A 25,276-nucleotide genomic window follows, 5' to 3' on the forward strand; every position below is an offset into this window, starting at 1 on the left:
CTTCACTAAACTGCAAGTTTAGTGAAATCATACATTGCGCTAAACTTGGCGGTTGAATACTGCAGTATGAATGACCTAGTCTTCGATGAAGGAAAAACCAACCAGGTGAATTTTGGCAACAAGAAGAACGAGATCATGGTGTATCCAGGCATCCATACCAGTGAAACAATCAAACATCTTTGGCTTGATCTTGGACAGCTGGCTATCATGGACTGACCACGTGGACGAATTTTGCATGAGGCTGAGTACTGCAATCTTCGCTCTGCGGCGCATTAAGACTGTTAGCACAGTGGCAGCTCTTAAAATCTCATACCACGCCCTCTTTGAGAGTCGTCTGAGATATGGGTTTCAGCTCTGGGGTAGCACCTCCCTCACCAACATCAAACGTGTGCTGATCCTGCAAAAGATAGCACTGAGTATAATGGCGGGCCTGAGTTGGAAGGAGAGCTGTCGAGTACCTTTTAAGCAGTGGCACATACTTACTGTGGTCAACGGTTACTTATTGGAAGTGATCTCACTAGCTTGCTCGAAGGGCCTAGCTCCGAAAAATGAAGACACACACCACTACAGCACCCGAAATGCTGGAAATTTGAACCTTCCTGCTCATCACAGCAAACGGTACGAGATGAAGCCGTCATACAGTGGGGCTAAGTACTTCAACCTGTTGCCAACTGAGGTCAAGAACACAAGTCCAAGGCTGCTCAAGTCGAGGCTGAACGAGTGGTTGCTGAATCACCCTTTCTACAGCATCAACAAGTTCATCGATTGGAGGACCACAGCTGAAATTAGAAAATCTGAAATTTCCCAATTTCAAAGACTTTATTCCAGATCAATAAATGTCTTATTAGAGATCTATGGCCTAAGATGTCAACGTTACCTTACGTTACGTCATAGATACTGTAAAACATGTTTTATTTATGGTTACGTTATGCCATTATGATTTAGTCCATGGTTTCAGCACGTCAGAGATACAATATTATCATCCCCGACTATTCATATTTTATATTTATATCCAAGGATTTAGATACATATTTAATTATATATATTATTATCTTTCTGTGCTGAATTATATCTCTGGAGGCCTGTTCTTGAATCAGCTGTCCCTAGTCGTGTTTGGTTTGTTCTTGTTGACATGTCAAAGTAAGAATAAGAAGAAGTGGGGTGTTGTCGTTGTCGTCTGGTATGATTGGTATGTGTTATTCTGCTTATGTGGCAGTAGATAAATAAACTTTCAAATTTCCTCAGGCTAGGCTCTTTCTCCTGTAAACAACTGAACAGAATTATATTTCTGTACCTTAACAACGCTTTGCTAAGGTATGATAATCAATAGGATTAACATGTATATTAGTATCTCCAGAGACTTATACAGCTTTTTATTGTTATGTACTAGTTACTATTATTTATTAACATTAATAACCCGTTTTAAACGAAATTATTAGTTGGCAACAACAGAGGATGGGAATTAGAAAGTATGAAACAATACACACTAACTTATTATGATAGGCTCTACCCTGTTTGGCATGTATCATTTTAGTTTCCTACCATCCTGATTAGTTAAGCTAGGCCTACACTCAAACATGTAATAGGTTTCTTGTAGGTATAATACCCTTTTTTATCTAAATAATTATTCCATATGGTTGTAGATTTCCACTAGAATCCATGTAGGCTATAGTCTGTTATGGTGCCACGTCTAATTACATCGTAACTGAAATGCAGTAGGTCTAGTCTCCCACAATTCATGATTCTAGAAACCACCAGTTAGCCTAATTAAACTTAATACTTTTAACTGTAAAATTATTCTCTTGATATTTAATCTATTATGTTTTATGCAATGGAAGCAGACCCTTAGGCAAATCCTAGGCTAATAGAGGATGCCAACCTCATAAAAAAATATTTTGATGTCACTTGATCTTCTAATCTTATATTTACATCCATCTCAAAACAATTAGGCCTATTGAAAATTAGCCTAACTTACATACCTTATAAAACTTACCAATATGTCCTCAAAACAAAACAATAATTTAGGCCTACTCGCAATACTTTCAAAAACATATTCTTTACTTATATAACCTAGATAAATGATAAAATGATGACCTAGATGATGTTTAGATAAAATTACAGTAGGTACAGAGGAAACACTCAATGGTACACCTACATGGTGTCTAGCACTAGCCACTGGTGTCTAGGGAAAAGTTTAATACCACCCCCACCCTCACGTACTACAACGATCACAGTGGAGGAAGTCCTGCGTCCTGTGAGATATAAATTTCCGCACAGTGCTTGACGCTCAGGCTCTTAATTTCTCAACACAGGCATATTTCTGGCCCAATATACCAGAGTTGACAGTGCACAACGGTCCATTAAGCTCTCTGTACCTTACTTCTCTGTGCAGTAGGCCTAGGTGTTTATTATCGAATTATGTCCACCATACGGATTGAATCTACATTTATTGTCCCGACTTAAAAATAGCTGGTCTTTGTTAACTAATAACAAAGCTACACCTGGAAACTCACCTTTTATAATCTAATTCTACCCTCATTTGCATTAAGGACTAAGGTATCCCCAGTTGCGTTCCCATCTTCGTTTTGGTGATGGTAATGTCAGCCATGTTTAACTACAGTTTTTTTTTGTCCTAGGACGCTAGGCACGAGCCCGGAATTGTTTTTCAGATTACTTCAGGCTAGACCTAGGGGTTACGGCATTATCACTTGGATAAAATGCATTGGTGATTTGGTGGGACTTAAATCCGGGACCCCAGGAGCCGGAGTCCCGCGCTCTAACCACTAGACCAGCTCACTCCCCAATTACAGTAGAACCTCTTTAATCCGAACTAATTGGGACAAGTGGTAGTTCGGACTATTGAATAGTTCGGATTACAAAACTTATTGTTAATTGTTTTAACATAACAATAAGCTAAAACGTGGCTAAAATGGATCGTAACTGTTTCGGGAAAAGTGAAAAATACTTTACAGTATAAAGTAAAATACATTGTTTATTAATAGGCTACAGTAGTAAACATAGTGAATAAACAGTACTGTACATTACAATAGGAACAATTATGGTGCGTATATCAATTAATACAGTATACAATAAAGAACTACTGTAATGCGTATAGAGTACAGCAATGAGGCGTTCGGATTAGTGGGCGTTCGGATTACAGGGGTTAGGATTAAAGGGGTTCTGCTGTAATTACATTTTTTTTAGACCGCCTTCCCTTAAAAAGGTTTGAATTTAATTCATTAAAAATGCCACTGGCGTAGGTACAAGAAGAAAAAATACCAGGGACGAACTAACAAGAGTAGGTAGCCTACAAAGAGTACATTTACAAAGTTACAGCCAATCAACCATACTACGCCTTCAAACACAATGGTCCATAAACAAAAATTTAAAATAAGCCTATTTCGTTTTAATTTCCACCCAACTTTTCAGGTAAACAATGAGGCAGCTCAAAGGAAAGACAAAGGAGTCTGCAAAGGAGCGAAAGCAGAGGAAGAAAGAGTTTCTTGAGAACAAGAAGAACGTAACAACGGTAGTCTTGCCCGTCTTAGGTGTCATATTCTTCTTAATCGTAGTGTACGTTTACATGAAAACAAGGCCAAAGACCATTGAACAGTACTAAAACTAACATGTCCAGCCAAATCAAACTGCCGATGGATCGTAAGATCCAAAACATTCCTAATGAAACTAATGAAAGTTGTAATAAGCGTGTAAATGGAAAAGATATTTTTCTATAATTTTTTACTCTCATATTTTGTACAGTTTATTTTCAATACATTTGATACTGTTGTGGATTCTATAGAATAGTTTAATGTTGTTGTCGCCCTTTTTGGGAAGGTATTGGAAGTGAATTTTAATAAAATATGTATATATGAAACTGTGTTAGTTTTGTTTTCCTTTTGAATATTTGGTGCTAGTTTGATCCTAGATGTCATTAATATGCTTAGGTACTTCATTAATCAATGTGGTGTGTACAATTTTCCAATTTAAAGTGTGAGGTCATAACTCTGTAATATTACATCTTTTGTAAATAGTATTATGTATACAAAGAACATAAAAACTTATTGCTGATTTGATTATCCAAGTAGAAACAGTGCCACTAACATTAGGATAAAATCTTTACCTTGAAAATGTTGTCTTTGGTCAAAAAAGAAACAGCTTAATTAATTGTTAAGATGTATATTGAATTTCACGGCCACCATTAATTGTCACCACTTTTTGATTGATTGTGTCTGTAAGCTCCATCAGGGTTGGGGGTTTGTGAGTGTAGACGCAAAATTTGAAATCACCAAACAGCAAAAATTCATTACGCTCAAATCTGGTGATGTTGGGGCCACAGAAAATCACACAAACTTGCAATAACCTTTACTAGAAACATAGTACACACCTTGATCATTAAGGTCTTAGCAGTGCGGTGGATCTTGTTGAAAATAAATATAGGTATTGTTTATCAAACGTCTCACCTGTGACCTCAATAAAAAACTGCTTGAGCATATCAAGACAGACAAAATCAAAGCTTGCCAAAACCGATTCTACATCTACAGCGTCCTAACAGTTATTTTTCAATCAAGTGATTTTTTTGATGCATTGTGTTTTCCAAAAATTGTCACACCATAGAATTGTATTTTGGCGGGAAACTATGATGGGGTCTAAGATGAAATGGAACTAAAAAAAGTCACTGTGCTGCCGTGATAGGCATTCTGCACATACTCATTATAAGCAAACACACTGTTTTCTGTCTGTTGCTCCATAGTTAATAAAATGGCATAATATGACAATCAGTGACACCCCTCCCTACAATAACTGTAATGCATATACTATTGGTTTAAAAACGTCCGGTTCCTGTTGGCCACCCTGTATAAACATTTAGTGCCCAAACCCTCAATGTCACTTTGGAATAATTGTTTAAACATCTCTTATTTTGAACGGTTTAATGTTTAAAGTAACTGCTTTGTAGATTATTATGCAAAGCCTGAGTTACTTTAGTTGCTGACTCATGATCGTGGACTAGTTGACTAATCAGCTGATTACGTGAATTGATGTTATCAGTGATTAGATCCTTATCAGCAGCAGAGCACCCACTACCCTGCATGACTAACTTTTGTAAGTATACATCTTTGATTCAATCATTGAAGTAGCTAAATAATTTCTGAACAAGAGAAAACGTAGCTTCAAATAAGCTAATTGTATCTAATATTAGTTTATAAGTTTCTTAAAACTACTTAATTTCTTAACTGATCTTATGCGGAACCACAGTTTTACATGACACAATCTAAAAATAATTAAGAATGACACAACCTATTAAAGTAACTTTAAAACAATACAAACACCATTAGAAATTGCTATGCTAGGTACTTTATGCCACCAACAAAAATAGTCAAAATTAAATATCTATAAGGGTTAGATTTTTTTGCTACTTAAATATTCAATAATATCTTTTTTATCTGTTTTGACACATTTTCATTTAATTTAAGACTTTTTCTCAGTAAAAGCATTGTGTTATGCAACAAACTTTTGAATATAATGTTTTTGTTCAATAACTAAATTGATTTATCGATAAACTTATATTAGGATGATTTGACTTCCTGTACCATACTATATACTGACCTGCAGAAACACTCTTTGTTAAAAGACACAATTCTTAAATATTCAATTAAAATGTAAAGCAGTAATATACAAGCTGGCCATAAGTTTTCAATTGTTTGGACAAAATATTAGGCATTAGTAGCTGATGTATATAATAATTTAAATTAAAATTTTGTGTAGCACTGTTTTTAATATATTAAAACTTATTACTTTACAAATTAAATTATTTTCAGACTCATTATCAAGTTTGAAATCAAACAATAAGTGTTGAGATCAAGCTGATGCATTAATATTTTTATCAGCGACTAATATATTTAAGTTTGCATATACTGGTAACCTAAAGTTAAATTATTTGTGCCAATTTGAAAAGAAAGTGTCCCTTAATGAGATTTCAAATTATATGGAATAACCTACAGTAAAAGATTGTCAATTGCAGTAGAGAGACATATTAAAACACAGAATTTGGAGCTTATTTCTATATCAGAGCACATTTTAAGTATGAAATCAAGACAAAGGAAATTTACCAGCTAAATAAAAATATCTCGTAACCCAAAGGACCACAGAAAGGATAACAAATACATGAAAACTTTCTGTTTTACTACTATGTTATTGTAAACATCTCAATCTATTCTACAATCATAAACAGTTGAAAACATATTCACATGTGTTAAATTGCTGTCATTATAAAGTAGGGAGTGATCAAGTAGCCTGTAAGTATCTATAACTTGCTAAAATATTATTTGATAACAATTTACAAAGTAATTTTTTTATCATCTTATTCAGTAAATTATGCACAGATTCAGTTTCCTCAAGCGCACTATTTGCCGATGGGGACTCTCGGCGTATTGCTAACTTCACTTGCCGTTGCGGCAAGTCGACGCATCCGAGACGAGTACCACTGTTACGCGGAAGACGAGCACCAATACCTGTTCTTCGGCACCAAAACGTCTTACGCTGTTAAATTCAAAGAGTCAGCACCCCCTTTCCAGAGCCAAGGTAAGCTTTTGGTAAAGACTTGTATACAAATAAAATATTCGTCGAGTCATGGTTTTTAGCAGAGCCAGCCTTAGGCGAAAAGGTCGTACAGGGCCATGCACCTCTAGGGGCTCTCGGTGAAAAATACATTAAAATTCTAAAACGTAAATTTAAATTATGTAAATTATGAAAAAAGAAAAAGGGATGAGTATAAATACTAATATTATGCATTATAGTTTTGTTAGTTTAGTAGGTATTGTTGCGGTCCTACTTTTTTGTAGTAAGGGAGTCCCGCCAAGGCACACTTCCAACTAATACCTCTAAGTGAAAAGTACATTCTCTCCTTATAGTGTAATGCTCAGTATAAGTGTTTTTGTATAAATTTTTAATGTTTTTAAGTAGTTGTTTCTCGCAATTCCAGAATGTTCACCTCCACTGATGTTATGGGAGTTGGTTCGTCACGGGACTCGCTATCCGATGTTTGAGGAGCATCGCCCCCTCAAACAGCTCAAAAGTGTCAAAAACAGAATTTTACGGAACCAGAAAATTTTTAACAGTAAGTAATTTTACATCACTCATTCATCAACTCACATTAAAGAGCCTTGAATCATTTATGGTTTAGTTAAATTTGGCAGGCATTGTGCAAGTAAACATCTTAGTAGACCCAACCCTTTTAATGTGTTGTATTTTTCGGTTTTACCATCAACTATTGGATACTGAAGCTTTTGCACAACTAAATAGATATTTACTTAGACAATTTAAGAATTTTATGAAAGTGTGTTTATTTTCAAATAGTAAAGTTTGCAATGTTTCTGTACAAGGTATAAGAGTAAAATTCTTTGGTAGAGTGTTAACGGATTGGTGTTATCTTGTCCATTTTTTTTTACAAAAATACTTTTTCTGGCTTAGCTTCAAACACAAAACAAAATTGATCCAAATAAACTTTTGCCTCTTTGGGTGTTAATAAACTTATTCTTAGAGCCATATGCAACAAAATACTGTAGTCTGATCTTCTTTAGTCTTCCGCTCTGATATGGTTGAGAGCCAAGAACAATAGTCTGGGGTTAATGTCTTCTTGTCATAAACTTTCTAAAAATCTAACTCTTTCTGCTTATTGTATCCTATCCTTATTGATCATAGATTTTTCACTTCACACAATAGTAAGGTGCAATTAGCCAAAAAAGGGCTTAACACGGACATTCAAAGTGAAAGTACACATTTGTTATACACATATGTGTGTATTATTGAACTTTGATGTATTTTAGTGCACAATCTAAAAAAATATTAACCTGAGATCAAAGGGGGGGCCTGAGCCCCCTCTTGTCCATATGTCCCCCATATGACGCCCATGCACCATACTACAATCCAACCAACCTAAACATTTACTTTGATGACCTCTACAATGTCTTCCAAATAAATGCTGTAGCTCATCTTACGGAGAAATAATTGACAATTTAGCAACCAAGTCAACCTTGTTCACAGATGTGGAGCTGTGTGAGGCAGATTTGACGAACCTTGCCAACTGGACGATCAACATTCCAATCTCAGAGAGCAATCGTCTGACTCAACAAGGCAAGTTGGACATGGAGTCCCTGGCCAAGAGACATCTTCAGAGGTGGCCAAGTCTGTTCAAGCAGTACGACCCGGACAACTTTCTGGTAACTGATTTAACTTACAATATAAACTTTAAACACAACAAGTAACCCTTTGAAATCCAGGAGCCGAATGATAGAGGAACATAGCCAGGACTTTTCAAAAAGAAGGCTGCTACTATTGAAATTGGCCCTATGCTAGGTTAGGTTAAGTTATGTTAGTTTGCATCACCTTCATAGAAAGCCATAGTGGCGGTCCTTATCTTGATACGACACCACAACCTAACCTTCACTAATTAATAACAATCCATGCAATTATAACCAAACCATTTTTTTTAGTTTTGTTGAAAATGGATGTAAAATTGTATGTAAATTTGTGTATGTTATTAAGTGTATGTTGGTTTCAATCTTATTTTCATAAATGTGTTTTCCAGGTGTGCCAACCAAACACTTCGTAGACCATTGTTTATTAAGTGTTTGATCATGTTTATGAGAGGAATGTTTATTTTAAAATAAAGCACTTAAAACATTTATTCATTCATAACCAAACCAAAATGGCTGAAGGCTACCTGGAAGTCAAGTTTAGAACGACTATGCTTGCTCTTTTGGTTGGTCAGTGTCGTTAATGCAGATGACAGGTATAATGAGGTAGTGTTTCCCCGGTGAGAAGACAGAATCATACATTGAGGGTTTGAATCGCTACATTGAGGAGTTCACCTGGTGGTAAAGCTTGTTGGGGTAGGCTCAGTAAAAATGCAGGTGGAAGGTTGACTTAAGACCAAATATATAGGTCTTTGGATCAGAGTTCAAAGATAATACCTGAAATATGCTGACCTTTCAGGATGGAAGTTTCTCTTAAAACAGGTGGACGGCTCAGGTAGAAGTTGATGGGGTGGGTGGATTCTTTGTTAATTAAACTTCAAATCAGGCTCAGATCAAGTTTTAGACCAACGAATCAATCTAATGATTTCCATGTCCGGATTTTATGGTTTTAAAAGCTTATTTGTGGCATGAAACAAACACTCTGATAGATTAGCAATGACTATATTTCTCTAGCAACATTTATATACTATTCACATTTAATAAATTGTAGAACACTTAGGCTCAAATTGAAAAAAAAGAAAATAGTTTATACATTAAACTGATTTTGGTTTATTGCTTTACAGTTTCTCATAACGGAGTCTGACAGAACCAACCAAAGTGCCAAACATTTCTTGAGAGCTTTGTTTCCTGATGCAGATATTCCGCAGCCTGAGCCCAACAATGCTCTTCTACGGGTGAGAACTTAAAATAACATAAAATAAGACATAGGAGAACACATTTTTCCTTTTTTGGAATGCACGATAAAAGAAAAAAAAGGACATGGCCAAAAACATTTAATTCATAGAGCAATTAAAAAAATACATATCCGTGGGGTTAAAACTCAACTTTAAAAACACTGAACATACACTGATGACATTAACTTACTTTAACTATCGTCCTAGAGAAATCCACTAAAAACTTTATAATTGATTGATTATGTCAGAGCTATATGAACTGCAGTACCTGGATGCTGGATTACGCAGGCAGTCGTCCAATCAGGCAACAGCGAGACAGGTTCCACAACTCTCTACTCATGAGTGAACTGGTCGACCGAGTCAGTCGCCGACTCGGCTTTTTCTTTGACATCCGCCCCAGTAGGTAGAAATAATTTTTTTACTTCTTTGATGAAACAACAATGTGTACTGTAGCAAGGTCTTTTGACACCAGGATTATTTGTTTTTTTTGATGGGGGCTCTACCAGAGTGGTTGGGGGGGGGGGGGGTTATGGAACTAACCCCTATAGCAGACGGAAGCCGAAGGTACTATTTGGAAAATATCTGTTGTTTTAAATCGTCATTTTAATGCTACCTTTAACTGCTCCTACCCTTTATTTATGCTCACCAATCTCAATATATTCAAACTTTTGAATTTATTATCCCCCTCCCCCCTGGTGAACCGTTCTCCGCCCACCCCTCTTGCTATGCCACTGTCAAGACAGCCTATAACAGGTTTCCTAGAATGTTTGCTGTTTTCTTAGGTTAGCTCAGGATGATTTTGAAACCAGTGCAAAGTGGTTTGCTAATTTATTATTCAATAAGTATTTGAAAAGTTGATCAATCCTTGTTTGGTTTTTGATAAAAACTGACAAAAATAATTAAATTTAGTTTTTGTATGTAGGGATTCCCCGATGGGTTTTGAAACATATCAAAACGAGATTTGATGCTTATTGCTGTTTTGAAATGTCTCGTAACTTCTAGTTAGTTAGGTCAGAGTTGAGTAGTAAAGTATAGCTATTATAGAGTAAAGTAGTAGAGTTGCTATAGTTTTATTGTTTTTGAAATAAAAGTTTGTCCGTTTAGCCCAGGTGGATGCCATGTATAAAATGTGCGCTTATGACAAAGCATACAAGCCACATGAAATATCCGCGTGGTGTGCAGCATTTACTGAACAGGAGCTCAAGGTACTGTTGTAGTATTGCTTTATTCTCTAGTATTTAACAAAACAATATCAACAAACATCGCCAATATGGATTATGTCCTTGGCTCTTTGAAATGTCAATAATATGTAAACAAAACCCTACAATTGTTGTGTCACAACAAGGCTATCTATTTCAAGATGATTTTTGGCGTTGGAAAGTTTATATTTGAGGGGTCTTTGCAGACATTTTCCATCACGATTAGTAAAAAAAATCAAAGAATTTCAGGATCTGGAATCTGATCAGGCAGAACTCTAAGATGAGAAAATACTTAATACATAACACGATTGGTAAACAAACGTGTTATGCTTAATTATCTTTGTTTCCAAAGCTGTGATAACACAAAAAAGACCACACAGAACTGTACAGTATTCGAAATAAGAAACAAAAATCTTGAAAGAAAACAAGTGGTACACAGAGTTATTCGGATACAATGGACACTACGTCTCAAAATGTTGGCGGGAGTGAAATTAGGAAACAGATTCCAGAACCGAAAACATTGTTAAAACTTGTTTGAAAAAATCTCTTAAATAACATTAATATTTACTATGTTTTTGGGGGTCACTCATATTTTCAAATTGGGTTGGGCCTGAGGCTGGATAGAATTTTCGGGTCGAGCCAAATTATGCTAGGGAAAAGATTTATTAAATGAGCCGAGCTTTTATTTTCACGATCACAAAAAGTGTCAGCAATAGATGAAAATGTCTCCACGACCATGGAAAATTTTTATGATTTTGCCGTGAAAAATGTTCATTATTTTTGACAAGACTCAATTCTTTTTATTGAGGACCATAGACGATCGGTCCCTAATATTTTAATGATTTAAGCACTATTGGTTTGATTCAACAAAGTTTTAAGTAATCAATTTTACACAGAGTATATATTCTCTTTCATAATTAAGTTTTACGCTAAAAAAAACTCTCTTGAACGGAAGTATGCATAATATAATGTCATATGTTATTCTATAGATCCTGGAGTATAGAGAGGACTTGCTCTATTATTACAAACATGGCCCTGGTATGGACATCAACATCAAAGTAGCCTGTCCTCTGCTGCGAGATATGATCCTCAGACTCAAGTAAGAAATCGTAACATTTGTTTTTATTATTCCTAGCTTTTTTTCAATTTTTTTATTTGTTGGCTTTTGGTTTGGGTGATTGTATCTAAACACATTTAAAAAATTATCCTTCCGTGAATCGGAAGCTCTTAATTTGTTCTTTGAATATAAAAAATTATTTAATATTATGATAAACCTGTTGAAAATGAAGAGTTGCGGTTAGTTTTATGAATTCAAACAATGTTTTGGGTAAAACTGAATATTAAATAAATTCCTTGAGCCAGGTGTGATACTTGGTGAAAAATTAACATGAAACATGTTTGGTTTGCGTCACAGCTGAGGGTTTAAGTTTCTAAGGTTTTGTTTGTTGCAATGTTTTTAGGTAACCTTCTTAATTTTTATGCAAACATTTTGTTTTGTAGATTTAGTAATGTTGCTTCTGCACTTTTTCCCCAGCATCATTCTGATATTGTTAGCATTTTAACCACTCCAGCCATTCAATGTTGAACTTTACAGTGCCACAGTTAATCAGCAGAACGGGACGACCCCAGTCGTCATCTACTTCACTCACAACGGCATGTTTGAGAGGTTCCTGTCTCGGCTGGGTCTACTGAACAACTCGGTTCCACTGACAGCGCAGTTTGACTACAACAATACGAGAGGCTGGCGGCTCGCCAAGTACATCCCCTTCGCTGCTAACCTGGCCGTCACACTTCACAAGTAACGCACACTAGTCGTAAACCTTAAGTATAAACATAAATGATCGTGAACTTTGACTTTTGGATACCACTGAAATAGACATACCTATATATGGATCAGGTGTAGGAAGTTGATATTTTTATCATAAAGAACATGTTTGAATGAGCCACTCCAATAGAGTGTACTACTGTCAAAAAATTATGCCTTCTTTAGTTTCTGCTGTGCTAGTTAGTGTAACATAAAATATCATATTATTTACAAATTCTTTTCAATTTAACTTTGTTAAGTTGGCGTATTCAACAAATTCTTTAATTTATCATTACCGTCACCTTCGAGACAGCAACGACTAGGTGTATTTATATTATTAGCTAGACGTGATTGATTGTAAAATAATAGAGATATCATCTGTGTAGCTTTTTTACAGACTATTTCCAGCTGTTTCTTTATTTAGGGACATTTACAAAAAACTACAATTACGAGCTGAGCACTGTGTTTTTTTAGGTGATCAAGAACTTTTACGCTGGGTTTAGCATATATCCCAATTGAAAATTTAAGCAGTAAACTTTAAATTTTAAGGCATCCTAATGTGTTAACGTTGTATAAATCTAATATAATAATGTTTTTAGTATTTTAAGTGAAGACAGCAGGCTAACGTGAATGGGAAAGAGTTCAAACTGGCACAGGAAACACAAAACTTCACACTATATAAATAAAACGTCAGAGTATTTCACTGTCACTGACGCAATTTTCAACTAAGGAAGAGAGTTTTTCAGGCCTAATGGTGGCCAGGGCATTATTGCAACAGTGTTAACAAAAAAGGAACTCTGTTTTACTTCCTTGCCACCAATAGGCCTGACAAACTCGCTTTCTTAGTTGAAATAGTGTAAGTAACAGTGAAACATTCTAATATTTTATAATGTAAAGTTCTTTTTTATCATACCAGTTTGGACGATTTCCCATTCAGGCAAGCCTGGTATCCTCACTATAACCCCAAAAACCTAGTCCTTTGTGATATATGTTACATCCTTAATCATGTGTTTCAGTTGCACAGATGGATTCAAAGTGGCGATGTACCTGAACGAGAAGCCATTAGAGTTAGAGAACTGCACCAACGGCTTGTGTGACTGGCACACCCTGTACGACAAGTACCACGATATCATCAACTCCTCCACGTGCAACCTTAACGATTGTTTTGTCAGCGCAGCTTCCCCACAACACACAAACACATTCATCATCTTAGCTTTGCTGTTTCTTGCTCTGTGTCCATGGAGAATACAATTGTAATTTTTGTACATAAATGTAATTTATTTTATAAACTTGTGTCCTGTTTGTTTGGCCTGGTTTGATAAATTTTAATTTCAGCTATTCACTGATGATTCAGGGGTTTTGTTATAGTGCGGGACTTGTGTGTTGGAGGCTGTGTTTACATCCTCTGGTTGAAAATGTTGCCTGTGCCTTGTGATAGTGAAAAATTATAATTTTTGTAGTGTAAAGGTTTGGCATTTCTTGTGCCAGAGTGGACACTTTCGTATTCAAGCAAACCAATAACCATCACAAGGTAGGTTCTAATTTTGGTCCTTATTCCAATTTAGAATAGTTTGGTTAAAAAGTGTCTAGTAGAATGTAATTGATTTTTTGAAGTTGTATTTTAATGAAAGTACCTATAGCCTATATCACTGAATAGGAGAATCAAGGAGAGCAAAAAGTTTGCATGCACCGTAACGCTAATTCACTAATGTATAGTTTTTTGTTTGTAAATGTATATAATGTCAAAATTTGTTTTGTGGTCAGTATATAATTTTATTCACAAAGAATCTTAGACCTGAAAATTTGGCAATTGCAATCAAACATAACCCGACTCAAAATGATATTGCAAGGTAATTGAATACTTTACACTCATATAAATCAGTTCAGCAGTAGGATAGTGAATTCTGGTTAGAAAAGTCAATGCATTATTTGGATACAGTGCCATTTAGGGTGCTTGCGCTCCTAGGCCAAATTAAATCGAGCAGCCCCTGCTCCTTAGGTGGGAATTCCCTGCAATTACGGTAAAATTGTGAAACATTTCAAACGATCTTGGGCTCATCACCATCGTCACCTGCTATCGTAAAGAGTTAATAATTTTAAAAAATAAAAATTCATTTTTTGTTCTGAAAAAAAAAATTGTTTTTAACAATATGCTGCGGCCTCTCTTAGCTTGCGGCCTTAAGGGCTACTTTAAACGCTAGCTCGCTCAAAAGCTGGCGAGAAGGCATGTAAAGTAGCCGCAGAATCAACTTTTTCTAGAACTTTTTTAAAAGCAGCTTTTGAGCGAGTACGTCGTTTACATTGAGCTATTTTACAATCTGCGCGTAAAAAGCCGACGTGTAACTTGTAAACTCGTTCCGTGTGAACGGGGCTAAAGCTGCGGCCTAATGATATATCCGACACTGATTGGACATAGGTTTTTTTTTAAATAAAAGAAGCATATGAGATATATATCTATACTTTACTATATCACCCACCAGACTGTGAAGAAGTCTTTTCAGTATTGCTTTGCTGATGAGAGTTTAACGTAGCTTGTATTCTATTCAGTGAAGTCTCTCTGCCTAACATTTCCAACATCTCTCCCACCGCAGGACCTTCCTGTGGAAACAAAAGATCGATATAGGTACAATAAACTGTTAACAGCCTGCAAAATAAACTACCATTAATTATTGATACAAGGTAACCAAATGGATAATCAAGGGGTATTTTTTGAAAGGGATAGGAAGTTTAGATATCTTTCAAGAGAAAATTACAATTAGGCTAAAGGTGATTGCCGATATACAACATGGTTAGTTTCTTGAAGGAAAGAGTACTTGGCTTAGGAACATATTGAAGAAGAATGAATTGATACACAACACACTACTACAGGATAATCAAATTCATGTATTGCCGATCAATACATGCCTTATGTCTTATGCCTACTGAATTATCCAAGGAAAGTGTTTCATGTAGTAATTGACCTTGTCAAATTTGGTATAACAAAAGTTCACAGCACAGTTTGATTTGATATTTTGCGCCTACAAGAAGGCTTTTTCAGCAATAGGTATGATGAATAACTACTTTTTTATATAAAAAAGTTGGCAGATTCTTTCATCTTAGCATCTGCCAGTCCTTATGCTGCCTCTGCATGGAAAGTATCAAGCAAAGCAAGGCAGTGGCCGAAACAGTACAAGAATAACTATATAGATAAATTAAATGTTAGTGGTAACAACGGAAAACTCAAGATCGCTGACTTTGATTTGTAATTGTAATCCATTACGATTTATTTACTGACTCGCCAAAGCTTAATTAGGGGGACAAATTAACCTTCAGAAAGGTTATACAGTTTTTCAACTTCAACCTAGAAAAATCTTGAGACTTGAGAGGAATGGGAGCAGACTTGGAGCTGGCAGAGGATAGAAGAGCTTGGAGGCACATGGTTGGCGAGGCCAAAAACCACCTAGGTTTCCAATGGCCACAGGAGTAAGAGTAAGTAAGTAACCTAGAAAAATCCTAGCCTCAACTTTGAGTTAAGAACAGGGTATTTCAGGATGTGTAGTGACTGAACCTCAAACCTCACCTTTCTACCACACAATATCATCCTCATGAGATGCATGACCTCCATGACCTTGACCTTTGACTGTTTGGCCACAACTCGTAGACTGTCCGACAGCGGTTTCTGAGTGAAGTCATCAGTGGCTTGGAGATGTTCATACACTGCAGACACCCACTCTGCAAACAAACACTTATCAGTGTAAATATATTAGTGATGGGTCGATTCCAGATTTTTAATTCTCGATTCCAATTCCATTACATAAAAAACATTTCCTGCGGTTGTGCAGGCATCGTCATTACCTCCCGCAGTGATGGCAAAACCCTAAAACCCTGTCACCACAAAACTCCGAACAACAAATTTTGTTCATTTCCCGCGGTTGTGTAGACATCGTCATTGTCTCTCGCGGTCATGGAAAAACCCTAAATAACCCTGGCGTTAACAAAAACATCATTATCTTCCACAATCGAGGAATTAACTTGGCGGTAATTTTCCAACCTTCGCAGACGAGTCAGGTATCGGCAACGGAATCAACTTTGGTCGGTCAATTCTCGATTCCGATTCCAAAGCCGAGAATCGGTGGAATCGAGAATCGAGTTTTGGAATCTACCCATCGCTAGAACATATGTTTGACCATGACTTTTAGACTGTCAGATAGTGGTGTCTACGTGACATCATCACTGGCCTCTCAACACTCATCAAGCAAACTCATAAACAGACTACACAACATAACTACTCTGCTATGCAGTTAGTATATAGCCCAATGACAAAATGGCATTTAGGGCCAGAATTGGTCGTGTTAACCAAGATTTAAAAAGAAACAGTGTAAAGGATGAGACGATTCTCAATACCAATACTGCTGTAAAAAATGTTGGTTTTATTTGAGAACCAACCCGTTCTTAGTTTTTTTGGGGTTAAGTTGTAGAGATTGTTTATTACAACTTTTAACTCTTTTAAAAACAACACACCATTTACTGTACAAAAAAGTTAAAAATTTCTCAGAATTGAGAGGATTGAGTTCTGACTCACCTGCTTGCTGCTCACTGATGTTGGTCACTGGTGGCCTGACCCACAGATAGGAGAAGTTAGGTCCGGCCAGCTGACCCAGCCGAGTGATTCTCTGCAGACTCCACTGCATCACTGACCTGACGTAATCCTCGTTGAGGTCCAGCTCCAACCTGGAGTTTAAGGTCAACTTAATCGATACTCTGTTATCACAGTCGCTGCTACACAGTGCTTCACAGTGGCTGTGTCCCTGGTGACGCATGGCGTGCCGTGGTGCAAGGCTGCTCCATCACAAGGGACACAGCGCGCAATGTATTGTTTGCCCAGTTAGTATGGCTCAGGATCTAGCCGAGGACGGTTGGAACGTGTTAGTATTGTGTCTCTAATAGCAGTCTATAATTGTGGTGTAGGTTGGTTGTAAATTTCCCCGTAAAATCCCCGTCTGGAGAGCTTAGAAATCAACTTTTTGTCCTGTCTTTCTCCCTTCAATTGGCAATACAAGTTCCAAGCAGTGCTGCTATCTGTTGGTGTTTTAGAAAACTATGTCGACTCTCATCGTAACGCAGCACATCACCACACATTATTCGCTATTTTTGTCGGACCAAAATATTTAAAAGCCAATCGCCTGGCAATCGGGTTCATTTGACACTGCGCCGCTCGCTTGTCACTATGTAATGCCCTGGCCCACTAGGTTCAGCAAAAAACATGTATTTGCTGTTTAGGTATTTGTAGGTTTTTTAAACTCTTAACTGTCACACAACCAAATATGGTATTGAATGTGATATTATTGTGAAATTGTCAAAAACACTATTTAAACACAAACACAAGATGCAAAATCTTTGCCAATCAACAATCAGAATACAGCTTACAAACAGGACTCGGAATGATACTCACTGGTCTTTATAAGTTTCAGCCACTTTGGATCGGAACTGTTTGACCAAGGCAGCCATTTCAGTTTCATTGGCCATTTGTCTGGCAAGTTCAGCCTTATTGAAGTCGTCCAATCGCTCCAGAGACACTCGGCATGAGGCTACTCCAACCAGACCCAGATCAAACTGTTACCAAAATATACATCCTGATAAGTAAGGATTTTTAGGATAGCGGGGTTTAGGCTTACCTGCATGGGCTAGGGTCTACTCTGGCAAAAGAACCACAAAAACTGTACGTTAAACACAAATTAGAATATTTTTCACTTACATAATTTTTAGCAAAAAAAATTACTTTTAAAAAGTTTTGAAATGCTGTCAGTAACAATGAAATAGGAAGACTATCACAAGTAAATACCAAAATGAATACCATATATAAATTTTTGTAATTCACATACTATACAAATTAGCAAAATTATGCAAACACATTATCTATAAGTATAAAAGAGGATTTTGTATATTTGGCAGTGATAAACTCAGACACCGCTGAACCGATTGCCACGAAACTTGGTACATACGTGTAGAATTTCATGGAATAGGTTTATACACCATCAATTTTGTGATCCGTCCAATCGGCTCCGCCCCAGTGGCTCTGGAGTTTCCCATGTTAACCTTATAAGAAATGGAATTAATGAATCTTAACAGCTGTTTCAATTAAACAAGTTGGTTCTGTTCTATGATGTTCAATAGCATTAAAGTTATAAGGATTGCCAACAGGGTGCAGCACTATTATTTCTTTTACATTTATGACAACAGCTAATTTGCAACCAAAAGGTGAGTGAGCATAGTGAACGAACTTCAACCTGGAGGCGAGTTAGCGTAGTGAACGAGCTAACCTGAAGGCAAGTGAGCATAGCGAACGAGCTAACCTGAAGGTGAGTGAGCGTAGCGAACGAACTTCAACCAGGACGTGATTGAGCCATGCGAACGAGATCATCTTGAAAATTAAGAAGTTAAACGGGGCAAAGCCCGCGGGTTACAGCTAGTTATACTATAAAATAAAAAACACAGCAATACTCTAACATTTATACAGGAATTGAAAAACAGGTTGCGATTAGATTTTTATTTATTTGTAAAGTGTCTGTGGTGAATTTTAATTTTGAATATGCCTGTTCACATGGGTGGAAGTCGACGGCATTATTGAGTTTAATAACTATTGAACACTAAACCTGTTTTCTTCTGTTTACATTAGTATAGAGGACACAGATTTTTCTTATATTTATGCTTAAAAATTGACATGTATTGTGTTGAAATAAATATATGGTAAAATACATAAAAGGACATAACCTAAAAACTAATTAAATGAAAAATAAAAATAGGCTTGGGGTGTTAAGTGTTAGAACTAATTATTTGAATCTTCTGTCAAGGGAAAACCTAATAGACGTATTGGGAATTAACAAAACTTCCGACTGACCTCAGCAGCGAGCTGATCCGTGCTGAGACTCCTCACTTGATCACTGTTGTCTCGATGAAAGCCTCCTCCGGAGAAGGTGACAAAGTTGACGAGAGCCTGCGGCAGAACATCATCACTGCGGTAATGCTTCACTGTTATGTCTCCTTGCCTCTTGGAGAGCTTGGTACCGTCTGCATTCATCAGTAGAGGGAGATGTGCAAACTCAGGAGGCTCCCAACCTAGTCCTCTGCGACCCGGAGGGGATAAATCACACAACCAGTAAAAATGGGACAACAACTGAGTGTATTTTACCTGAATATGTATGAAAGATGAGTGTATCATTAAATGAAAAGCCGTTGCTTTGATATTGACTAAGACCAACAGTTTCTTCAGTAAAAGACTACCCCCATCTTCTTACCAGTCGACTCACTTCATTTGAAATCTGAAATTGTTTATGGAGGAAATATGTAAAAACCTTATCTAAATTTTACATTATTGTGTAACAATTTTTTATTTGTAATATTGAATGTCATTGGTATTTTTATTATGTTTTTTTTTTGTAATTAATGGCCCGATTTCTGGTCTTGTGCCTATGTACATATTTTTAAGCTTAATATGAATGCAAAGAATAGACTGAGATGATCTGTGTTAATAAGATCATTTGTGTTTTTAGACAGGATTATTACGACTTTAATGATCAAGTGCATTTATTACTGCGTCCAAGATCAATCCCACACAAGATAGAACCAGCATGTTCAGATTCAAAGGCAAGCATAACTACTATTCCACCCAATTTAGCACAGTTGTATTACCATACAGTAAAATTTCAAGATTGGTTCAGCTGACAGAATAGCCGCTGTGTCCTACTTTCAAATTTAACAATATCTCCAAAACCATTAGAGTAAAATGGATCCACTCACTTGTACAACATTAGATGTTTTGGAGTTGACGACTGCCACTCGACTCCTCGCATAACATGAGTTATCCGCATGTAGTGGTCGTCTACCACATTGGCCAGGTGATACGTTGGGAAACCATCCGACTTGAATATCACAGGGTCGCCTTCACAAGCAACAACGTCGTGAGTGATGTTGCCATACACCAGGTCATGGTATGTCTCACATCCCGGGACCAGCTGATAGATACAATCTGTTACGTTTCTATACTACCTTTATATTTATATATTTCAGAAATCAAATCAGTATAATAAGAGTGTATAATGTAGTGTACAATTTCTATTTACAAAATACATCGGTGTGACAGACACGATTGCCTCTGCAATAATAATCGCCTAATCACTTCCGGTATTTTTCTAATTTCAAAGGACGAGAAAATTACATCAAGTGTGTTCAACTACTTTATTTCTTTGGCCCAATATAACCTGAGACAAAAGAGTCCAGGCCTTATTGAAACAAAGGTAAGCTTATTGAAATAAAGGTAGGCTTACAAACAAAGGTTTCACAACAAATATTTTGTCCTGGTGTGGGACTATTTCAGTGAGTAAATTTGTGTTATGAACCCAGAACTAGAACAAAGATTAGGAAACTTTAAAAACTCAAAATCAAACTGGCTAAAGAGATTAATCATGTTACGTATGCTACTTAATTAATGTGTGGGGAAAAGAGGTAGGTTAGGTTAGACAGGGTGGTTATGTAAATGTAGAATAATATTTAAGTCACTTGAAAATGGAAGGAGCTCCATTACCTCCCGAAACTCAGTTTAGACAAAACACTAAGCGTAGGAAACGTCCAATAAACTAAAATTAAAATCTTTGAGTGACTTTTTTAGCGAGAACCTAAGCCCCTGGACTCTAATTATCGCAACTGTGCTAGCTAAACTAAAAGTATTCATTATGTGCGGTTTTGTCAATAAAGTAAAATTATACATTTTTGTTGTGAGCTCATATTCTAACGCAAAAGTGTTTTACCTTTAATCTAACACATTGTTGTCCACCTGATTTCAACTTGTCCTCCACTTCCTCCTTACTGAGATGTCGACATCTGTTGTCGTATCGTGGAGTCTGTCGTCTGCGTAGAGCGTCTTTCCTCAGCAGTTCCAATCTGTGTTCCGTGCAGAAGCAATGGTAGGCAGCGCCATTTTGTATTAGCTGTTCTACTGCAGTCCTGAAACAAATCTCCTAAAAGTGAGCTTTGATTAAACTAAATTTTTGTACCACTTTGGTGTTTTTTTTTGTAAATTTTTTGGTGCAGTGGTTATTTTAGTCAAAATGCCTAATCCACACTTGTAGACAGAGCCGACCGACAGTCTGTCAACACAAGTTCGTATATACAAGTTTCCGATTTGTTTTGCGGTCACACTAGCCCACCATTGTTTAGTATGGAGACTGAAGAGGACGTAATTTTATCATGTTTGTGCTTCATACTTTACTATGTGGCTGATGTACCAAGAAAGAAACAATTGTAGACCTAACAATTTTTTGAGAAAGGTTCGTACTATAGTCAAAAACTACGATCAGCCTTCGATTAGAAGATGGCGCAGGGTTTAGAAACCGAACAAGAATGACTCTTACAGAAATCTAGGTTGTGTTGGCCTTTGTTGGGCCAAAGATAACAACTCCACACTAAACACCAGTGGGTTTGGGTTCGACATTCGATCTACACGGACATTCGATCGATTATCTGGAGACATTGCTAACGGAGACAGTAGCCGACGATGTTTCTGGAGACAAATTGCCAAGTGTGGACGAGGCTTCAATCCCTTTCCATGCTACTCCCAATACACTGCTATTTTAAAAAGAATTTCATGACCTACTTTGAGTATAAAACCGTATTGAAGATTATTCTACAAGATTCAGAAATTTGGTATATTTGGTTCACACTCATAGTGGTCTAAATTTAATTGGTGTTTTAGAGAAGTAAAAATAGTTATATGATTTATGAAATAAATAAAATTATTGATATTAAAGCAAAATAATTTTTTTACGGTTCTTTAAAGATTGAATGTTCAGTATTTAAGCTATAATTTCATTGGTCTACTGTGTATTTCAATGTTCTACCAAATAAAATCTATAAGTAGGGCCTAAAAAAATTATAATGTTATTAGATTTATTTTGAAAATGTATTTTATATAGAAAAAAATAAAACAACAATATAGAATGTTCACTTAATCACACAGCCTTGTTATCAACATTATATTATCTCATACTAATTTTATTGTATTGTTCTGATAAGCATTTGCACCACACAGAACTGATTCATTTGGTTGTCTAATTAATCATACTTACTCATAAATCTGTCAACATTCATTACAGTTAACATGTAAAAGACTAAGACGCTCAATACTGCTTGAATAGAACCATCTACCAACATCAAGAGTCTACAAAACAATAGAGTAAAATTCAACAATTTAAACCGTAATGTAATTAGCTCACTCACACATGTACAGATGTAAAATAAACTACAACTTACTTGTAAAGATCCAGTCGCTTGGACTGCTGGTAAGGTCCGAACTTTCCCCCTTTTAAAGGACTTTCATCTGGTATAATCCCAGCCCATTCCAAGTCCTCCTGTAACAAATAACAAATAACATCAGTAGAGTAAAAGAGTCGTTTTTTGAATTTTTTTTCTTATTCCTTTATGTTCTGGCATGGAATTGTTTTTCACATTACTTCAGGCTAGTTCTAGAGGGGGTCGCAGGGCCCATTAGTAATTGGGATTGTCAGGATTGTTGAGCTCTACCACTTAAGAGAGTGATTAGAGCAATTGGCAAAGTTCAAATCAGTTGACTAGGTTAGAGGGAATTAGTTTAGTTTTGATCAAGACCATAAAACGTACCATACATTCTTTTTACAACATCTACATTATTTTTTAACAATGTGCTAGATTCAAAAGTCCTAGAACCCCATAGGAGATTTTAAAAGTAGGCTATTACCAATATTAACATAGAATTTTACTGATATAAAATATTGCAAAGGGGTAGTTTTGTAGGCGTAAATGTGATACGAAGCATATTGGGTATACAGTTGAAGTTTACAGTTCATATAAGTTAAAGAAAACAGTGTAGGCCTACTCAGGCAGTACATTCAGACACAAAAATATGTCTTAACAAGACCAAACAAGACCAAACAATCTACAACATACATGGGGGAGAGTAAGCAGATTAAAGTTAACATATGTTTACTCTGATTTTATGAGTTAAAAGTGCCCGTCTAGTAATGAAAAGATTGCTGGTCTGATCCTGAGAAACGTCAGTAAACATTTAGATGGTTCTAAACTGGTCCCAGCTATTCTTGATCAGTGAATGGTCCAGGTTAAAGAAGCTGATCTTAGCCAGTAACAAAGCTTTTATCTCATACATTCAACACTTATTTATCACTCAATCTCCGCTTTAACATATGCACTCTGGTATGTCGGCATCCGAAGACTATAGTATAATGTAATCTATACTTAAAACTGGACAACAAACACGTATAGGCCTACCTTTTATTCTGGTCAAACTTTATGTTTCAAACATTTCTTGTAGAAAAAAATCTTTTGCTTTAAAACTAATTCTATGGCATCATACTAACTTGCAATTGTTCCATTGCTCCCTCCACAAGCCGGGTCTGATCTGTGTCCTCTATCCTCAAGATAAATGTTCCCCCTTTTGACTTGGCGAACAAAAAGTTGTAAAGTGCCGTCCTGAGGCCCCCGAGATGCAAAAAACCTGAAAAGGAACAAAAGCTTTCAAATATATCCATCTATAGGCCTAATTAATAAGGAAATCGAAGCGGTAAAGACATGTTTCCTAGGTTGGCAACCAGTTTTAACATTTCATCTACCCATCTTCATGAGCCTTTAGCAAGTGTATTTATTTATTTATTCAAATAAATAAATAAAGTGGAACGTATCAGGCAAAGCAAGGGGTGAGTCAAGAGATTTATTGGTCTAAGAACACAAATATTACAGTGCATACGACCTTGTCAAGTACAATTATTACCAATATTAAGTAAGTCAGTACTTACAGAACGAGAATGAATTGTACAGCAAACTTTTAGTGATGACCTATGACTATGAGCCTTTGACTCATAACTTATAGTCTATTGTACTACCATCTGCGCCTTAACCTTAATTACCGGTATTCAATCAAATCGTTCATAACTACTTAAACAAATTTAAAAAAACATTTTTTCCATGCTATTGCTGTGATCAAAGAGGTTCATTCGATTTGATTTGACCTTTACAACAACCGCTGTTCACCATTACAGTAGGCTACTTGACAAAGATAGACCTGTTGGAAGTTGTAGGGATACTTATAAGTTACATTTTTAAGGAAAATAACTTAGTTACCGGTAAGTTAGCCTACATAATATCATTCACTAAGTAGCTCGTAGCTCTAAAAGAATCCAACAAACTACTAAAGGCTAACTTAACTAATAAGAAAACTATTTACCTGTAGGGCTTGGAGCAAAACGGACGCGAACTTCATTTTCAGTATGAGCCAGCCGAACACATGTAGGTAAACCCATGAATGTGAAAATCAAACTTCTTTTGAATAATGTTTGATATATTTGTTGACTTCCAAGCATAATATTTTACTGAACCAAATCACAACCTAATTCAAATTGTCATGATGCAATAATCTATTAGGCTAGGTAACTTGACTAATGTTTTAGAGAAGTTCCGGTTTAAATAAATTAACTAGATTATGTTAGCGTAATAAATATAGAAAATAAAAATAAAACAAGGTCTTTAATTATATTTAGGCTAACTTATACAATTCTTTAAACTTTCATACAATAAACTTAGCCTAGTTTGAAAATAGAAAACCACAACCTAACACTCTAGAATCACAAAAAACAATTTAAAATTAAATCCACTGATGAGACAGGCCTGATAAAATTCAAAAAGGTTAGTAAGTTATATGGAATTAGTGTTGACAATAAAAAAATGCAATAAGAATGAATAACCTGAACTTCTATGTTCAATAATTTTCTCAAAAGTCAAAACAAAACATATCAGCAGCAGCAGCAGAAGAATGTTTCTGTCTTC

The 25,276-nt window shown here is 36.1% G+C and overlaps 2 protein-coding genes across 3 annotated transcripts; one reads left to right on the forward strand and one right to left on the reverse strand.

Annotated features, from left to right (window-relative positions):
• Positions 1–654: 654 nt before the first annotated feature.
• On the reverse strand, positions 655–25,239 carry LOC128991393 (probable glutamate--tRNA ligase, mitochondrial). Of its 2 annotated transcripts, none has more exons than XM_054414220.1 (12): positions 25,195–25,239; positions 24,678–24,839; positions 23,815–23,951; positions 22,715–22,812; positions 21,214–21,409; positions 20,207–20,421; positions 19,308–19,533; positions 17,862–18,022; positions 16,992–17,140; positions 15,990–16,141; positions 14,908–15,028; positions 655–779 (listed from the first exon to the last, which is right to left on the reverse strand). In XM_054414220.1, the coding sequence occupies exons 2-12, from the start codon at positions 24,811–24,813 to the stop codon at positions 742–744; spliced, it is 1,629 nt and encodes a 542-aa protein (XP_054270195.1). In that variant the 5' UTR covers positions 24,814–24,839; positions 25,195–25,239; the 3' UTR covers positions 655–741. The 2 variants fall into 2 exon arrangements, with proteins under 2 accessions (XP_054270195.1, XP_054270196.1); XM_054414221.1 differs by having other exon boundaries at positions 24,678–24,822; positions 25,201–25,217.
• On the forward strand, positions 5,029–13,697 carry LOC128991394 (multiple inositol polyphosphate phosphatase 1-like). Its single transcript, XM_054414222.1, has 10 exons — positions 5,029–5,100; positions 6,381–6,579; positions 6,980–7,114; positions 8,041–8,216; positions 9,317–9,427; positions 9,676–9,826; positions 10,532–10,632; positions 11,616–11,725; positions 12,221–12,424; positions 13,447–13,697. Exons 2-10 carry the CDS (start codon positions 6,411–6,413, stop codon positions 13,685–13,687), a joined length of 1,398 nt encoding a protein of 465 aa, XP_054270197.1. The 5' UTR covers positions 5,029–5,100; positions 6,381–6,410; the 3' UTR covers positions 13,688–13,697.
• Positions 25,240–25,276: the final 37 nt, after the last annotated feature.

Source organism: Macrosteles quadrilineatus, unplaced genomic scaffold (assembly GCF_028750875.1).
Source record: "Macrosteles quadrilineatus isolate MER2022 unplaced genomic scaffold, UCM_ALF_1.0 Scaffold_4__1_contigs__length_99947679, whole genome shotgun sequence".
Lineage (NCBI taxonomy): Eukaryota > Metazoa > Arthropoda > Insecta > Hemiptera > Cicadellidae > Macrosteles > Macrosteles quadrilineatus.

Excerpts from the sequence above, each read along its gene's own strand:
- LOC128991394 (XM_054414222.1), top strand. The coding sequence starts at position 6,411 with ATGGGGACTCTCGGCGTATTGCTAACTTCACTTGCCGTTGCGGCAAGT. Across the intron at positions 8,217-9,316 it reads ACGACCCGGACAACTTTCTG|TTTCTCATAACGGAGTCTGA; the intron begins GTAACTGATTTA and ends ATTGCTTTACAG. Across the intron at positions 9,428-9,675 it reads CCAACAATGCTCTTCTACGG|AGCTATATGAACTGCAGTAC; the intron begins GTGAGAACTTAA and ends TGATTATGTCAG.
- LOC128991393 (XM_054414220.1), bottom strand. The coding sequence starts at position 24,813 with ATGCTTGGAAGTCAACAAATATATCAAACATTATTCAAAAGAAGTTTG. Across the intron at positions 18,023-19,307 it reads CGGATCAGCTCGCTGCTGAG|TTTGATCTGGGTCTGGTTGG; the intron begins GTCAGTCGGAAG and ends TTTTGGTAACAG. Across the intron at positions 780-14,907 it reads AAAGACTTCTTCACAGTCTG|CTGTGGTCCTCCAATCGATG; the intron begins GTGGGTGATATA and ends TTCTAATTTCAG.